The 17,844-nt window shown below is 40.3% G+C and overlaps 1 protein-coding gene across 8 annotated transcripts in view; it reads left to right on the top strand.

Annotated features, from left to right (window-relative positions):
- Window positions 1-17,844, top strand: part of CDH23 (cadherin related 23) — a 568,554-nt gene that overhangs the window by 417,198 nt on the left and 133,512 nt on the right. For all 8 annotated transcript variants that reach the window (XR_006102875.1, XR_006102876.1, XM_042457557.1 and 5 more), the window contains exons 25-27: window positions 2,953-3,105; window positions 7,652-7,765; window positions 9,503-9,651. Coding sequence is in view for 6 of the 8 variants with exons in the window: in XM_042457557.1 (XP_042313491.1) it covers window positions 2,953-3,105; window positions 7,652-7,765; window positions 9,503-9,651 (416 nt within the window). In the remaining 2 variants the exon portion in view is untranslated. The remainder of the gene's footprint in view (window positions 1-2,952; window positions 3,106-7,651; window positions 7,766-9,502; window positions 9,652-17,844) is intronic.

Here is a 17,844-nt window from a genome sequence, read left to right as displayed (position 1 = left end):
TTGCACACTGATGCACTGATGCCCTGTGTGGTTCATCAAAGGGGGGCCTTGCAATGGGGTGGCATCTTGATGGAGATGGGATTGGGAGGTACTTGGAGGTCACAGGTGGTGTGTTTGTGCGACTGTACACATGTATGCGGGGAGGCAACAAAAACAGATTACCATGCAGCATGGGTTGATGCCATGTGGTGCCGTGCAGTTCAGCCATGCATATTTGGCCTGCCTTAGGAGTGGGCAGTAAAAGAGGAGGTTGCAGACCACCCCTTTGGGACTGTCTGCACAACCCCTATGTTAGTTAGAATCACTAAATGAATCTTATTCAGTCCTTTCCTTCTCCCTCTACTGAACGCAACACACACAGATACACACACAGACACACACACACACACACACATTCACACTATAAGGCAGTTTTTTATTTTCTTAATTTTTGTGCATCAGTAAAACTGTTTTTTACTTACACAGTGTTGAATATCTTATGCACATTAAATCATAACAGTACCAATTAAATCCAATTCAGTTCCAGGTTGTAATAGCAAAATACAGTATGAAGAAAAAAAATACCAGAGTGGGGTAAAGACTTCTGCATGGCATTGTAAAAGTAAAACTTAATTCACAAGAAGGCACAGTATGACCATCCAACAAAGACATTATATGAGCGTTTTCAAGGCATTATAGAAGTTAAATTTAATTCATATGAAGGCACAGTATGGGAGTCCAGCAAAATTCAAGCCTATGGGAGGAAGAAAAGTCACTCTTCCAAGTTCACATGTTGTATAGATGGGTTGTTTGCAAATAAAATGAAAGGATACCTCACTGCAGTCAACTTGTCTTTTTGACATTCCCCTTTTGCTGCCCTCAATTTATATGTCAGTTTCTTTGATAATCCAGTTGACTGGCCCCTGTCAACCAGCTGTGCATGCTGAGACTTTCTAATACTTTCCAAGTATTTTATCAGTTTAGGGTGCATGGCAAAATCTTCGTGCAGTGATGGCAGCAAAAAACAAACAAAAAGCCTTTATAACAAATCACGCTGGAAGTATGTGCCTTATTTTCCAATTGTTTGGAGACTTCCTGGAGTGCTAACCAGCTAGAAAACAATGTGGCTGTTCTGACTGTGCCTTTCTATAAAGGCAAATTGTGCCCCCCCCCCCTTTCACCACAATACCCAAATTCAGGAACATTGTGATGATGGCACCTCTGGTGGGTTAAGGAAATAATCTGCCCCACTACCATTGAGTTAGGACATTACAAGTGTGCTTTAGGTATATATTATATACCTGATGTATGTATGTATGTATGTTTGTTTGTTTGTTTTTCTTTTGTGTGCAACCCACTTTATCCCAAATGGGACTCAAGGTGGCTAACAATGTAAATTAAAACAGAACATCTTAAAACAATATGTAGTACAAAGGTTTTAAAAATACTAAACCGTCTTGTTGTTGTTCTGTGCCTTCAAGTTGTTTCCAGGTTATGGCAACCATAAGTCAAATTTATTATGGGCTTTTCTTGGCAAGATTTGTTCGGGGGGGGGGGGGGGGTGCCTTTCCTGTCTTCTGAGGCTGAGAGAGTGTGACTTATCCAAGGTTACCCAGTGGGTTTCCATAGGTGAGTGGTGATTCAAACCCTGTTCTCCAGAGTTGTAGTCCAACACTCAAATCACTACAACCACATTGATTCTCGTCCAATTAAAACACTGCTTTTAAGACATTAACATTAAAAAAATTTAAACACTTCAAACAGTTAAAATGCATGTTTCGTACTAAAAACAACACAAATAATTACATATCCTGCTACACAGGTTAGTTAAGGCTGAAGTCCTGTTTAAAGAGGAAGGGCTAATTCAATGTTCTTGGTGTTGTTTAGCCACACAGGAAGGAGAACTATTTGGTGCTCCCATGCTACTGGAGAGGTATAGCAATTCATCCTTAGAAGCTGTATTAGCTTTTCTCACTTCATAATTCTTAAAATACTTCTGTGTTAAAAAATAATTGGATAAGATCCAATTGAATGAAGTTCAAAGAGGTTTGGACTGAAGCCTTTATTAGTCCAACACAGCCACTCCCAAGAAAGTTACAATCAGAATTACTTTATTTTCCAACAAGTAGGGGTATTAGCCTCTTGCAGCATAAAAAGCAGAAAGGAAGGAGAAAGGGGGGGGGGTGATGGCTGCACCTTTAAGACTAACTGGTTTATATTTTTTTCAAGCCTTTGTAGATATAAAGCCAGTTCTTCCACTCAATACTGCATCCAGAGAAGTGGGTTTATATCCACAAAAGCTCATCCCAAAATAAAAATGCTTAATCTTAAAGGTGCTGCCACATTTCTTACTTTCTTCTCTTCTTTCCTCTTTTTTTAAAAGCTTTGTTTATTTGTGCTTGTTTTAAATGCCCATTCTAGTGTGAAGATCTCTTTTATGTTGTGTGCAGCAAACTTCTACTTAGGTGTTATAGCTACCACGTGCCTGATTTCAGAACCTTCTTAACCTCTAGAATAGGTAATACGTTCATCTAGGAAAGAGAGTCTGTTTTGTTGTTTCACATTTCTGCCATGTGCTATTTGAAGGAGGTTTCTTTTAGCTTCAAATGGAGAGGAATAAGACACTGTTATATGTTAGGAGAAGGAATATATATATACGTGTGTGTGTGTGTGTGTGTGTGTGTGTAGTTATTATGCAGGAATTCCCACAGGCGACCCTTTTATTTTCCAACCCTTTTGCCAACTTAACTATATTCTCCACTCATGTATGTTTCCCCCGCTTTTCTGAACTGGGCTTTCCTTACAAGACAACCAATCTGAAAAAGATCTGATCTCTATTCAAGGCCCTATGGCAGTCCAGAGGTTGCAACTGAACATCTAAAATTAGCAGTGGTGCCAAAGTGAATATTTTAATGTCTGGTAAAGCCTGGGGGCATAGTCCAGAGTTAACATTGATCAAATTCTCTCTTGTAGTTTTAGATGTGAATGACGAGAACCCCACCTTCTTCCCAGTCATCTACAATGTATCGCTCCCAGAAAATATACCTCGCGATTTTAAAGTGGTTCGCCTGAATTGCACAGACGCTGATGTGGGTCTCAACGCTGAGCTCAGTTATTTCATTACAGGTATGAAAACTTTCTAGCAGACTCTGTAGCTATTGAAACACTTCAGAATTAGAAGCCACTTAGTTTATAGGCAATGGAAAGCATTGTCTTTTGCTTTCTTTTACTTTGTTTCAGATTTATAGATGTTTATCACACTGTGCTCTTAAAGAGGTACAATTCCAGTGTGACTCCTCTACCAGCCTCCTGTTGCATGCTGGGATTGGCAGTTTTAAGAAGCTGAACTTCTCTGCCTGAGAATTCTAAATACCCCTCCTTAAAACTGCCAATCCCAGCATGCAACAGGAGGCAGCTAGAGGAGTCACACTGGAATAGTACCTCTTTAAGAGCATAGTGTGAGTTAGCCCCAGCCGCAAGGCTCAGGGTTGATGAAACTGAAAAAGCATAAAATCCTATAAGCAGTGAATAAAAGCATGCTGACTCTGGTTGATTAACAACCCAGTGCCTCTTCATTTTCCTTCTTTTACCCCATGCAAAGGTAACCATCACCTAATTCTTCTCCATCTCTTATAAGGTGGCTTCTCTCCTCTCCTCTCCTCTCCTCCCTACCTAGTGGAAATGGGAGATGGTTGCTCCACCCCCTTGCCACCCCATTTCTACCTCCCTAGCTTTACCTCTCTTTCTTGGTCTGGAAGCCAGTTCACCCCCCCCCCCCCCACACACACACCCTTTCCCACTGGCAATATAAAACGGCACTATAGTGCTGAGTATAGGTACAAAGCAATGTGGGAAAAACCTATGCAAATATGACAGCCAAAGGGGCTTTCATCCTGCTGTTAGGTTTGCAAGACTAATTTGCATGGGGATTTGCATATGTTTTCCTATGATGCTTTGCAAATGATAGCAGAACTGTTTTGGGTTGTTTGCTCCTGAGAATTATCTATGCCTCATCAGACTGAAAGAGTCATCAGCTGCCTTATGTCTGCTGAATGTGGATATGACAGTTTGAGGAAGGCATTGTGGCTGAACTCATTTGCAGTGTTTGATGAAGTGTAGCCAGGTACGTTATATTCTGATGTAGATCCTGGCATGAAAATAGGTGTCCCTTTATAAAGAGCTACTGTCTCAGTAGCTATTTCAGGGTTGTGTCTTCATGTACTTTGTGGGTATGGGTTGCATGTGATTATGCTACAAAATAGGTTGACCAACTATAATAGGCAATTCTTCCAAAACATATACAAAAATAAGATGATAGAAATCTGAGCTACCCCTTCTCAGACAGGGCTCTTTGTAATACTGGGGTAAGCAACTGCAGGGGGCTGGGTGGCCACATTGACCTTCCATGGTCCCTTGGAGGACAACACACACTGTCTTATCCTCCTAGTCCATGCAGGGAGCCTCAGTGCATTCTGGATCTTCTCAAATGTTTTAAGCCCAAGGAAGGCCTCTTTTTTTGAAGAGGAAATAAACAGGACTGGGCAACTATGAAATACTTAGCCCTTCAGGATTCCTTGGAGAACTGTATCTGCTCTCACCAAAAAAGAAAAAGAAAATTTCTCCGAACACCTTCTGTGGGACATGGGGGCATATTTCTTTCTCCTTCCCAGGCTCTTAGATGGCATTTTGGGACACTGTGAGGCAGAAATTCAAAAAAGAATTTTATGAAACTTTTTGCAAAAGAATTTCTGCCTCACAGTGTCCCTAGAAGTCATTTTGAGGGCATTTTGGGTGTTTTTTTTATTTAAATTTGGGGAGGATTTTTTAAAAGAAAAAAAGTCTTTTTTTAACCCCGAATGGCCCTCGGCACCACAAAAATGGCTCTTGCCAACTGAATGCAACCTGTAGACTGTACTTTGCCCACCCGTTCCCTGGCCTAGGGAGTGGTGGACATTTTTTGGTGAAGAGAGCATTTGTGAGTGCTAGAGAAGCCTGAAAAACAGTCTTGGAGCTGCATGTGGCCCATGGGTTCCCACCCTGCGCTAAATCATTGGGTGACTGTCCATGGCGTCATCATACACAAAGCACAGTATATCTTATTGCTAGTTGCATGTATCAATCTAAGATATTAAAAACTCTTTCTTCACAAAGTTTCCCTAAACAAGGTTTGAAGGGAATAAGGATAATAAGATGGAATCTGATTTGCTGTATGAAAGCAGAGCTTCTTGATAAATCTTAGCCCTTATGCAGCTTGATTTATATTTTCCAATGGATTTCAACAAGCTTTACAAATATAAGGCATGGTCAGCCAAAGTTAAGCAATTTTAAGTCTCATTCATGCCAGTGAAAATAATTTAATAATTGCAGTTTTGTAATTTTGCCTTGCCCAACTTGAACAACAATCTAACTTTGACTGAATCATATTCTAAAAAGTAAGTCTCCTTTATTGCGTCCAGTTTTAAGATGAAAAAGTGCCCACTAGGATTATCTTTCTGATTTAAAGTGGTGGTGCATAACTATACATTCCTTATTTGCAAAGGCTTCAAAAGTTGTCCATTCTCGCCCTCTGCTGCCCAGAGTCCACAGTGACATTCTAGATATTTTTTGTATGTCAGTTGTTAGTTCCTTCTCCAAGACTGGATATGCTCAAGAATAAAAAGAAGCAGTCGGTGCACAACCTGAAAATACGTTGAGCAATAAAGCTGCAATTCTGTCAGCAGCAAAATAAATTAACTCAGACAGATATGCATTCTTTTGGGCTGAATATTTTCTCTGCTCCATGCACATTTTTATTGAAAATGGGAATTAGGTTTTTAAAAATGGGACTCATTTACAAACACAGGCTTCTCTGAACTGTTAAATAGCTTTTTTTAAAAAAGAAAAATCTAATTCTTGCATAAACCTGACCCATAAAAGTGCGCGTGCCTTTGCATCTCCAGTGTTTATATTACAGATTGAAACCAGTTTCACGCCTATTAAGGTTTCAGTGTTCCCAAAGCAGAAAGACTGAAAATAATATTACTGTGAAAAGACAAGAAATATCTGACCAAATATTTGCAGAAAAGGCAGGAACTACAGTTTTCTGGGAAAACGTTAACAGTAAAAAAAAGAAAGGCAGAAATTGAAATCAGTTTGTATATTGTGGCGGCTTAGTGGGTAAGATACCAGTTCTGATGAGGGTAAGATCAGAAGTTTGGCAGTTTGAGGCCTGAGTGCTGCATGATGAGGTGAGCTCCTGTCACTAGCCCCAGCGCCTGCCAGCCTAGCAGTTCGAAAGCATGCAAATGTGAGTAGATAAATAGGTGCCATTTCAGTGGGAAGGTAACACCATTTGGTGCAGTCATGATGGCCACATGACCACCAGAGCAGTCCTCAGACAATGCTGGCTCTTCAACTTAGAAACGGAGATGAGCACCACTCCCTACAGTATTTAGACCTTTTGTTTAAAAAAACTGTTTTGATACTTGTTAGCATGAGCGATTGCTGACCTTTTTTTGTGTATGATATATAGAAAATAATGTTAAATCTGTTTCTAAAATTATGTATAACTAAATACTCTACTGTCTTAGGCTGCATCCACACTGCAGAAGGAATGCATTTTGACACTGCTTTAACTGCCATGGCTCAATGCTATGGGATCCTGAAATTTATAGTGCGACAGAGGCTATCTCACAAAACTACAAATCCCAATATTTCATAGTGCTGAGCCATGGCAGGTAAAATGGTTTCAAACTGCATTATTTCTGCAGTGTAGATGCAGCCCTAGTACAGTACCTTATTAATCTTCTGTAGTCCCAACCAGAGTCCCAACCAACTACATCAGTGAAAGGTGATTGTTATAGAAATTCCATTGATTGTGTCTGCTCTATTTGGGACTAACAGTTGTATTAAAGCTTAGCCCTGGGGTAAGAACTGTGTGGCTCTCCAAATGTTGGCAAACTGTAATTCCCATCAGCCTTAGCCAGCAAAAGTCAATGGTGAAGAGTGAGGAGAGTTCTAATTCAACAAGAAGTGGAAGGCTGCACAGTCCCGTTCCCGCCTCCCCCAACCTGTCTTCAACATAGTGCCAAAAGCATTTTATTATTTAATATTTAAAACCTAAAACCATCAAATGCCATTAGTGTAGAATCATTCTTATAGTCTCCCCCCAACACTGCATCTGAAACAGCATGGTATGTGTATGCAAAGTAGTACAGTCGGCCCTCCTTATCCATGGATTTTTTATCCATGAATTCAAGCATCCATGGTTTGAAAATATTTTTAAAAAGCATAAATTCCAAATAGCAAACCTTGATTTTCCATGTTATATAAGAGACACCATTTTGTTATGCCAGTGGCTTGAATGGGACTTGAGCATCCACGGATTTGCTATCCACAGGGGGTCCTGGAACCAAACTCCAGAGGATAACAAGGGCCCATTGTAATATTCTATCCAGCTATTGTGTATAGATTTGTAAATGTACACCCACATCTGGATATATCTATAAATGAAAGAACCAGGAGTATAAAATTGTTTGTGGCTTAATTTTTAATATCTCCGTTCCAAATTTCCCAAATATCCATATTTCCAATATGAAGTATTTCTGAGTATTGTATATATCTGTGTGTCTCTTCTTCTCACTCACTATTGAAGTCATCTTCTCTCCCTTCTTCTTTTTCCCTCTTTCTGCAGGTGGGAACCAGGATGGAAAGTTTAGTGTTGGCTTTAGAGATGGAGTAGTCAGAACAGTGGTCAATCTTGACAGAGAAACCATGCCATCTTACACACTCATACTAGAGGCCATTGGTGAGGAACGCTTGTGGTGCACTTTTGTTTCAGTTATTTATACTGAGTGTGCATTATATTCTACCACATTTAGGGTGCAATGTCAAGAAGGGGCTGTATGCAGAGAACCCATAAAATGTAAATAGTACCATATTTTGTTACCATTTCTATAGTTTATTCAAAACTGTGAGCCAGAAACTGTAGTAGAAGGAACTAGGGGTACTTGGGGTGGGCCATAGGCTGCAAGAAGGCAGTTCTCAAGCTGTATGTTGACCACCCCAGTGTAGATTAATATAGAACCCAAACAGACAAGCAAAAAAAAGCCTGCTTCCGGGTGTCATGAGCTTGCAGCATTTAGACCTTGCATGTCTTCCGTGTCTGGAAGCCAGCTGGAAGATGCCCAGCTTCCCAGACATGGGTGGTTTCATGATGCTTGAGTGGTGCGGCATTTATACGCTGCACACTGCCATAGTGTCTTAAAGCCAGCTGTAAGCCATGGCGGGGTGGAAAAAGCCGGTTTTTCACTGTCTGAAAAAGGAGCAGATCTTATCCGTTCCTTTTTCGGCTGGCTTCAAGGAAGATTGGGGCCATGGTGTCTATTAACACATAATTAATAGTATCCACAAAAATGTCCACCTTGAATAGATATAAAACTTTTCAAAATGCAGATAAAATTGCATAGTGACACACTACAAATACACACACACACACACACACACACACTTTTAATTTTAAAAATGGCATTCTGTCCACTTTCTTCTCTATCTGGTTTTGTCTAAGTTTCAGATTTTGGACCCCCCACGGACAGGTTGGGTTTTTTTTTTTGTCAGCTCTGAGCTTTTATTATTTTCCCAACACAATCAAAGTTAAGGAGATTATACCAATTTCATATACATTGTTTAATGAAGCCATTTGCCATTTATAGTATAGTGAAAGTAAAAGTTAGGATTGCCAGGCTGGGATGATCCTAGACTCTGAGATTTCAGAACCAAAACCTGAGACCCAGGGATGACCATCTCTTGTGATATCACAAGAGGCAGGCCCTGGTGATGATGCAAGGGTCATGCAACACAGAGAAGTCCCTGTTGATGTCATTAAGCAGAATGCATTCAGCATTAATCACAGTGACAGTGCTATTCCAATAAAAAACATAATCATCTGAGAATCTGAAGAAAGTATACAAGCACACAAGTGCCAGGTCATGAGGTCTGGAAAACCCAATAAACATTTACAAATTGAAGTAAAGCAACCATCTCTGTTGCCAGTGTTAAGCAGATACGCTCACATATTGTCAGTTAAATTTACTGTAAATCTTACTTAAAGTGCAACCCACCCTCAGCTGTTCATGGTCAAATAAAGAAACATATGCACCAGACAGTGCCATCATCCTATGGCATCCTTTAAGGTTTACTCTTTCATTGGTCATATTTTTCATTGTCATCACAACTGGAGGATAACTCCACGGCCTCAAGCCTGCTTGGAATTTGGCACTATAGACATAAAAGTGTACAAGGCACCACCAAGAAAGAGATGAGATATGTGGAACTATAAGTGTGTGGCATCTTTCCAGCATGTATAGACTCAGAGATGAAGCTGGCAATGGAATTTGGGAAGAGGTGGTTGGAATACCTTGACAAATAGTGATGTTTGGAGCACTTTGCTCCCAGTTGCTTCAGAGCATCTTGCTTTTTATCAATCAATAGAACTGACTTTCCCCGTGCATGTTAGACACTTACAGGGACTGCTTTGTTTTTACAGATAATGGCCCCACGGGCAAACGGAGAACTGGGACAGCAACTGTGCATGTCACTGTGCTGGATGTTAATGACAACCGACCCATCTTCCTTCAGAGCAGCTATGAAACTACTGTTCCCGAAGACATCCCAGACTACAGCAGCATAGTACAGGCATGTAACTATACTTTTCTTTTCATTAAGGTCTAGAGCAGGCCTGCACAACATATGGCCCGGGGGCCGCATACGGCCTGCCAAAGGATTTTGGGCGGCCCACAAAGATGTGGAACAACGTCAAGGCTCCTCTGCTGCTCAACCTTCTCCCACCATCTGGCTTTCTCCTCCACCATCTGGCTTTCTCTTGAGGATAAGGCCTGGTGGCAGTGGTGGCGGAGGAACATGGGAGAACCCTGCAAGGTTCTTCTGCTGCTTGGCTTTCACCCAAGGAGGAGGAGAACAGGCAAACGCTTGCCCTGTAAGGCTCCTCCTCAACCTGACTTTCTCCTGAGGGCAGTGGAGGAGGAAGATGGGCAAACACTCACCCCACATGGCTCCTCTGCTTCTCAGCCTTCTCTGAAAGAGAAGTCCGGATGGAGGAGAAGAAGGACAGGCAAGGCTTCTCCACCGCTCGGTTTTCTCCTGAGGAGAGGGCCGGACAGAGGAAGAGAAGGATGGAATTAATATTAATAATAGTAATAGTAATATTAATTAATAAATTAATATTTAATTAAAACCTGTCGGTGGCCCAAAGAAGTTTAGCCTTTTTTAAAAATTTTGGCCCCTTCCTACTGCCAAGTTGTTCAGGTCTGGTCTAGAGGGATATCAAAGGCAAGCAGAAAAGAAGCAAAACACTTGTCTATTCTCACTACATTCCAGCTGTGAACTGGAAAGACAGTCTACAACTTCAGGCAGCTCTACAATGTTGATGTTAACCCATGATTCTGTACCAGAATTTTATTACCATTTGCTGTATTTTTCAGTTGCATGCTTTTTTGGATGTTTTGGGAAAATCTAAGGATAACTTTCTAAGCATACAAATTTAGAAATAGTAGCTGCAAGGAAGATGGGAAAAGTTAAGGAGAGGAAAATTTGGAATAGATTTAATAATCTACTCAAGAGGTTGAGAGGGTGGACAAAAAGGAGAGGAAAAGAAAGGAAAAGAATGAAGAAGCCCTGGTAAACATATGTCAGTAGTTGGAGCATCATATTGTAACATGGGGATCCCTGGATTCTAGAAGCATGGCTGGCAGTAGTGATTTTCTTTAGTGAGGTAAGCAAATATATCCCTGAAGTTGCTAATGGGCTCTTCTGAGCGTCTACAAAGCCAAGTTTTGAGTCTATGAGGAGATCTCCTAAACAGAGCTGCTTTCAGTCGGGCATTGGCTGAGGCTACCAGAACTTCCTTCACAAAGTATGAATGTGTGAGCAAGTGTATAAAGCAGCTTTAAAAAAGAGAGAATAATTTGGAGTCTCATTCCTCCCCCCCCCCCTTTTTAAAGCCAGCCCTTGGCAGAATGAATGGCAGAAATAGTTGGTGAATGAATGCATTCACACCATTACTATGGTGTTTTGAGGTTTCTGTCAAAGCCAAACATTCCCCCTGAAACAAACACAGAGCAGTCATGCAGCATGCTCTGAATTGGCTGGTTTCCCCCCCCCCTCAAATTCCCCCTCTTTTAGTCTGCCAGAGGTACAGTGAGGTAACAAGATTTTGTGCCTATGATGTGAAAATTTTGGACACTAAGAGGTCAGCTGTATTGTCTGCAACAAATGTTGCCTGGGATACCTAATCTACATATGCTACAGACTTTGGAACTATCAAAGCTGCTGAGATGGTTTGGTTTTTTTGGTGTTGGTGTTGGATTGTTTTCTTTGTTTGTTTTGCTTTGTTTTGTTTTTTAAAGCAAGAAAATTTGTCAATATTTCTTTGTGGTTTGGAATGAGATTTTTTTTTAAATGCATGTTTCCTATTGCTATAACTTTGATTGTTTCTTGGAACATGGTGCTTACAGAAAGTGAACATGTACATTTAGCATTGCTTACACATAGAGTTCAGTAGCTATCACATTTCAGCCTTAGTTTGTTATATTATCAGTTCCAAAAGGAGGTGGTAGGGATTATTTCCTTTCCTTTATTTGGCCTTGCATGCCAAATTAAGGATTTTGTAATTTTTTGCCTTGCTGACCAAGATTGCAAGTGTTTTTGAACATTTTTAAATGTTTTTGACACTGAGACCTTTTCTGTGAACAAGATGTTTGCACAAAATGGCCTTGTTTCTGTGAGAAAGACATTGTACACAGAAAACAATATATTTTGTGTAAAACATTAAACTGTAAAGTTGTTATTTTGCACCAGTTTTTGCACTAAAACCAAGTTCTTTAGTAAAGAATTTTATTTAAAAAGTCTCCAAGTGCACAAAGTCTTATAGTTTAACATTTTCTCAGCGGGGTGTGTTGATATATTGAGATAACCTTTCTTGTTGAGTACAAGAACATTTATGAGTGTTCTTTTCTGTTACTATGGAGCTGAAATTTTATACCCTGTCTTTTAATGCCTTTTGCCCCTGGTCCCCACATTGCCAAGAAGGGTAGTAATGGCCTTGGCTTGCATTGAGGGGGCCCCAGAACAACTGAACTGCAACAAAAATAATGTCTAATACATGAAATACAGGTCTGTGACTCTACCATCACTTTTCTTGTCCTGTATGGGTTTTTAAAGGCATCCTTTGCCTGACGAAGAAGCTAGTGGAGTTTCAAAAGCTTGCATTATGTTTTTTGTGCATTTCAGCTGGCCAATAAATGTATCACTCTTTTGCAGATTTGGGATTTCGTTGTACTGTAATCCTTGGCAAGCAGAACTACTTTTTGGTAGCCTAGAAATCACATCAACTCAAATTATAATTGCTGTCCACTTATCTCTAATCCATCTTCCAAGGAGCTCAGACAGCATCAGAACAATGCCTGTGAAAATGATCTAGGCTAAGAGATACTTTCCAGATGTCTGAACCATTGGTCTATCTCCTGCATTGCATTTCACATTTTATAACAGGATCTATGGGATTCCAAGTGTTGTTGGACTATAGCCTAATTGTCTCAACCAGAGGCTATGCTGGCTAGGGATGATGGGAGTGGGGAACCCAATGACTTTTAAGAGAAGAGGTAGACAGCTGTGCCCTTCAGGGTTTCAGGGTTTTTTGGACTGCATCTCCAAGGGCTCATTCTCACTTGCGGTTTAAACCAATTCCCAATTCGCCCTTGCTGCATGTTAGAAATTGATTCCGAAAGATCCCTCGTTCCCACTATCAAAGCAGATCTTTTTCTTACCTCAGTGTAATCGCTTTTTTAGGCACAGTTGTCGTCCCCACTAGTTGTGCTGCTTCAAATCGGCACTGGGTGAAGAGGAAGCCAGGGATGAAGGAAGAAGGAGCCAGCCAGGGAAAGAAGGAAGAAACTGGGGAATGGAGGGAGAAGGAGGAAGCTGGGGACAGAAGGAGGAAGCTGGGGATGGAGGGAGAATCTGGTGAGTGAGGCAGCAGGATGAAGGGGGGGACAATAGCGTTTTTTAAAGTAAAATTGATAGACTATTTGATTGATAAATCAATTGATTGATCTATCAATCAAATATTCTATCAATTTTACTTTTAAAAAATGCCCTGGCACAAGTACAAAGGCAGTGCTGAGAGGAGGAAATGGTGGATCTGCCAAAAACTGAAGCGGGATGGTAAACACCCCTCTGCCATTAGTCCCTCCCCTCCAGAATGAATCAATTCTGATCTGTCATTCCCACTTATTGAACTCGCTTCAGAATTGATTTTTCTCAAAAGAACATCTTTCAAACTACTGTCTGGAAAAAAATGTTTGTTTGTTTGTTTTTTGCCTTTGCTTCACTTTATCACGACAGGAATCAATCACATTGCGACAGGAACTGATTTCAAAGAGGAACAAGGATCATTTACACCAATCAGCAATTTGCTCTATTTCATAGTGGGAATGCGCCCCAAGATTCCCTGAGAATTTACAATACAATAAAGGGAGTGTGGAGGCTACAGTAAAGGAGGATAGGAAGGGCCACAGATTCTCTGTTCTGCTCTACAGGATATCTACCTAGGCCACCATTTCACTCATCACTCCATCTAAGAAGCAACTATGTTTTAGAAATAGCTCTTTGTTCATCCTATGAACCCAATGTCATCTAGTAGACACCATGTCTGCTGGCAAGTCTGGTTCTGGTATCAAACCTGCCCTGGTTTCAATGAGTTCATTCTTGCTTCAAAGTTCATTTTCTGCTAGCACCATCCTCCACCCACCCACCACCACCAATAAAATTTGCAAGGTGGCTGTTTCATAATGTGGATTAGGCCCCTTTGATGGTTTGAAAATTAAAATATGTCAGCGCATCAAAATATGATTTTGCATGGAAATGACATAAATGCTTCAAGATTTGCTTTTGTTTGTGCAGTAACATTTCTGATTGTCTCTTGATATTTGCATGAGAGTCAGTGATAGGGAGCAATGTAATAAGAAACAAAATTGAACCTAGAAGCCAAGTCCTCCTGAAGACTGCAATAAGATATTTCTTCAAATGAAATTCTTTGGAAAGAGGAGGAAGACAATGCCTATGAGGGATCTCCTGTGAAACTCACTTTAATAAATTGGAGAAATTACTTCTCTGGTTAAAACAAAAAGAAAGTCAAAGGCATTAAAGTGAACATAAACACTCTCACAAATCAAATTCAGGAACAGACAATTCAATAATCTTTTTAGTTTAAAATCAATTTTACAGCTGAGCCAGGGGAGGTATGTTCTGTTTTCATTTAAAGTTTGTGTTTTGCCAGTTTTTGTCATAAATCCTCTTAAGTGATTGGCACCATGGGCTATTAATGTTCTGTATTTGGTATTTTCTTTGTATCCAGATGAGGAGTTGTCCTGTTCTAATGCCTTTTGGGAGATGCAACCTTGTTTTGGGTGCTAAATCCGATCTATTATATTTTTTTCAGCCACCTTAGTATGCTGTGTGTGTGGTATTTGTCCTGTTATGCAGTTTTGGCAGCTTAGTACCAAACTATACATTATGCAGAGATCTATGACTGGATCACCCATTGTATTATTTTTCCCTAAAACAAACAAACAAACAAGGACACTGTGTCCTCCCCTGCCCCAGTTTTGGTATCAAGAGGTTAAACCATTCTGAGCATTAGTATTCTGCCAACCCAAACAGGGGGTCCCACAGTTCGATATGGTGGCAGCAACCAGGGGGAGGGGACAGCGATCGGGTGATCCAGTCACATATTTACAATGCAAATACATAGTTTGATTTTCAACAAATGGGCTCTGAATCAGAAAGTCTTCTTACCATTCATCTCCCTATAAATTTAAACAGACCTCTTTCAGCCTCAACCTCACATCTGAATTGTGGGGATAATGTGGTGGGTCTAAATACCTTAAAGGCACCAGATCCCATCTGATTTTGGAAACTAAGTAGAGTTAGCCATTTTAAGCAGGGAGAGAAATGACAAAACCACCACTGAGTATTTCTTGCCTAAGAAAACACTATGAAATCAGTGGTGTTCCCATAAGTTGACAAGAGACTTGAATGCACATGCACACTCACATTGCTGATCTGCCTCATAGAGCTGTTATAAAGAACACTACTAAAATGTATGTAAAGCACTTTAAACATAGTAAAACAATATAAAACTGCCACATACAAATATTAATAGACCAACATTTGTGCTTCCTTGGCACTACAGATGAACTTGTTTTTACTGTGCACTTTGTCTTAATTCTTGCAGTGTCCAAAGACCTCTTGAAGCTCTCTAAGTGCATTTGCAAATGTCTCTGTTTACCCTTTGCTACTTATGTATTTAAACTGTTTTCTTTGGCAGGCACTAGTGACCATAAGAGGCTATGGCACAGTGTTGCATATATAGCCATTATGTCATTATGTCCTAAACTGTACAGGTGGAAGTGCAGTCAGACCATTTTAGCATCTGCCTCTTTAGAAATATGCCAGCTCAAAAACATACATTTCACCTATAAAACAAAAAAGCCATTTGAGTGTCTTTAAAATTCAATGTCTTAAGTGCTTGATTGTCCATTTGTATCACTGGTTTTCAGGCAATTTACACAAATCTTATTCTAGCTTGCATCTAAGTAGCTAATATATAGCATCTATGGTATGACAAAGCTCAAGAAGAACTTCATCATACTTTGGAAGTTAATTTATTTTCAATTAATTGTATTTCATTTGTCCAGTGGATTTTTCCAATTTTACTTTTCACTACTTTCTCATGATATCAGCAACTAATAATCAAAAGACAAATGATTTCCCAATATTATAGATAACGAATGTCATACAAAAACAAAACATTGTTATGATATAGCTTCCCTATTCTTCCTTTCCTTGGGTGAAAGGTGATACCTGTTTCCCATTTCTCCTTCCTGACCAGTTTACTGGAATACAGTGTTGCCAATCGCCCTTGAAGGAAATCCCCCTGAAAATCCCTGATATGCCCTCAGATTCCCCGGGTCATCTGGGTCAGGGGCAGGACACCCAGGTTGAGGGAGGGACTTCCAGGTCAATTGGCTGCAAAGCACTATTAGAAGGCAAAAGGGGGCAGGGACTTCCGGGTCGAACATTTTTGGGGGCGGGAAAGGTATTTTCGGACTTTTTTTGGGTGGGAAGTGAAATGATTCCCCATAAACGGAAAGGCTTTTAATTTTAATTACCCAATGGGAAGGTTTAATTCCCCGGAAATTCCCCATACATTTTTTATACCCAGAAATTACTCGGAAAGTCTTTTTATTACCCAGAAACTGGGAAATTCCCCAGAAACTGGCAACACTGCTGGAATAGTCATTCTCTGATGAATTTTCAGCAGCTAAATATACTTAATTGCCTACTTCCCAGAGCCTAGGAAATTTAGTTTATCTAAGGAATTGTTTATTCTAAGTAAAGACCCACTTAAAAAACAAACCCACCCCACCCACCCCTGCACAAGATTATTACTATCTCTTACAAAGTTATAGGAGACTTAGTTGCTTCATTATGTTGCCACTCTCTCCCCTGAGGGATTGCACATACACATCTACCTTTCAAGGTATGTTGCTGAAACCCCAGTGAGGAAAAACAGTAAGTGGGTGGGAGAGTGGAGGTGCAAGGCCTGAGAAATAAGTGCTGGTCAGGTAAAGAGTCAAGCAGCCACTGCCCCTATTGTTTCTCTTCTCCAAACCACACTCTTCTGAAGCTGTTTTTTTGTAGAAGCAACTATTGGAGTTCGCTTGTAGATATGTCCATGCAGTTCTATCCAAACTGGAGGCAGAAAATGAAATTTTCCTTGTTAATGGTGAAATATGAACTGTTTTACGCAGAAATGAATTTGCTACTGACAGCCCAGGTACTACTGAGCCCATCATCAGCTATTCAAAAGGAACAACTCAGAATTACACTTGATTGAACAGAAAGGCCCCAATTCAATGCATTACATTTAGCCTGAAAAAGAAAGATACATGGAAGGGAACACACACCAAGACACACGCACCTTACACATGATTGGGACACATCCAGGTTTAAGAACAAAGTCATTTGCTTACATATGTGTCTATCTTAAGAGTCAAGCAGCCTTAAGAGCTGCTTACAGAGCCTGGAAAAATTACTTTTTGACTGCAGCTCTGTGGTTGCTGGGAAAATTCTAGGAGTTGTCATTTAAAATCCATGCTTTCCAGGGTCTCCCCATTTTCTAAAATAAGGCTAGGAGTAGGAGTGAAAATTTTCCTTTGGCCTGACACTTACCTCCCTGTAGCACTCCCTTCTCCCTAGTCCACATTTTTTTCAGGCCAAGTCCACTTCCAGTGTCAGTACTTGGATGAAAGGATAAGTGACGGTGGAACACATGACAAGAAAGTAAGTTTTGCAAAGGAGCATTTTACATTTTCTACTCACCCCTTTTGATCTGTGTTAGATGGACACACAGCAACACACACACAATTTTGTACATGATTAGGGCAGATCCAGTTTTAAGTAAATGAGATTGCCACATCTAAGTTGAGTTTTAATCAGACATTTGAATGGGGAGATTCATTTTCACATCCCCTCCATCTATCTATCTTTTCCAGGCTAAATGTGATGCTTTGAAGTGGGGTCTTTCAGTACAATGTTGTGCATGGTCAGCCCGTCTTCTTTAATGGAACAAAGGATGCTACCATATAACATATAACATGTCAAAACATTGATCCGTATAGCTATCTGCTACCAAGCAAACATGGTGGACATTGTGATTGTTGTTTGAATGTGGATGCATCAGTATCACCTACAAATATAGCTTGAAACATTTTAATTCTGGTTGTTTTTTTTAAAAAAACAAACCAA

This window comes from Sceloporus undulatus, chromosome 3, assembly GCF_019175285.1.
Source record: "Sceloporus undulatus isolate JIND9_A2432 ecotype Alabama chromosome 3, SceUnd_v1.1, whole genome shotgun sequence".
Lineage (NCBI taxonomy): Eukaryota > Metazoa > Chordata > Lepidosauria > Squamata > Phrynosomatidae > Sceloporus > Sceloporus undulatus.
Note: the sequence above shows the minus strand (reverse complement) of the source record. Positions and strands in the feature narration are given on the sequence as shown.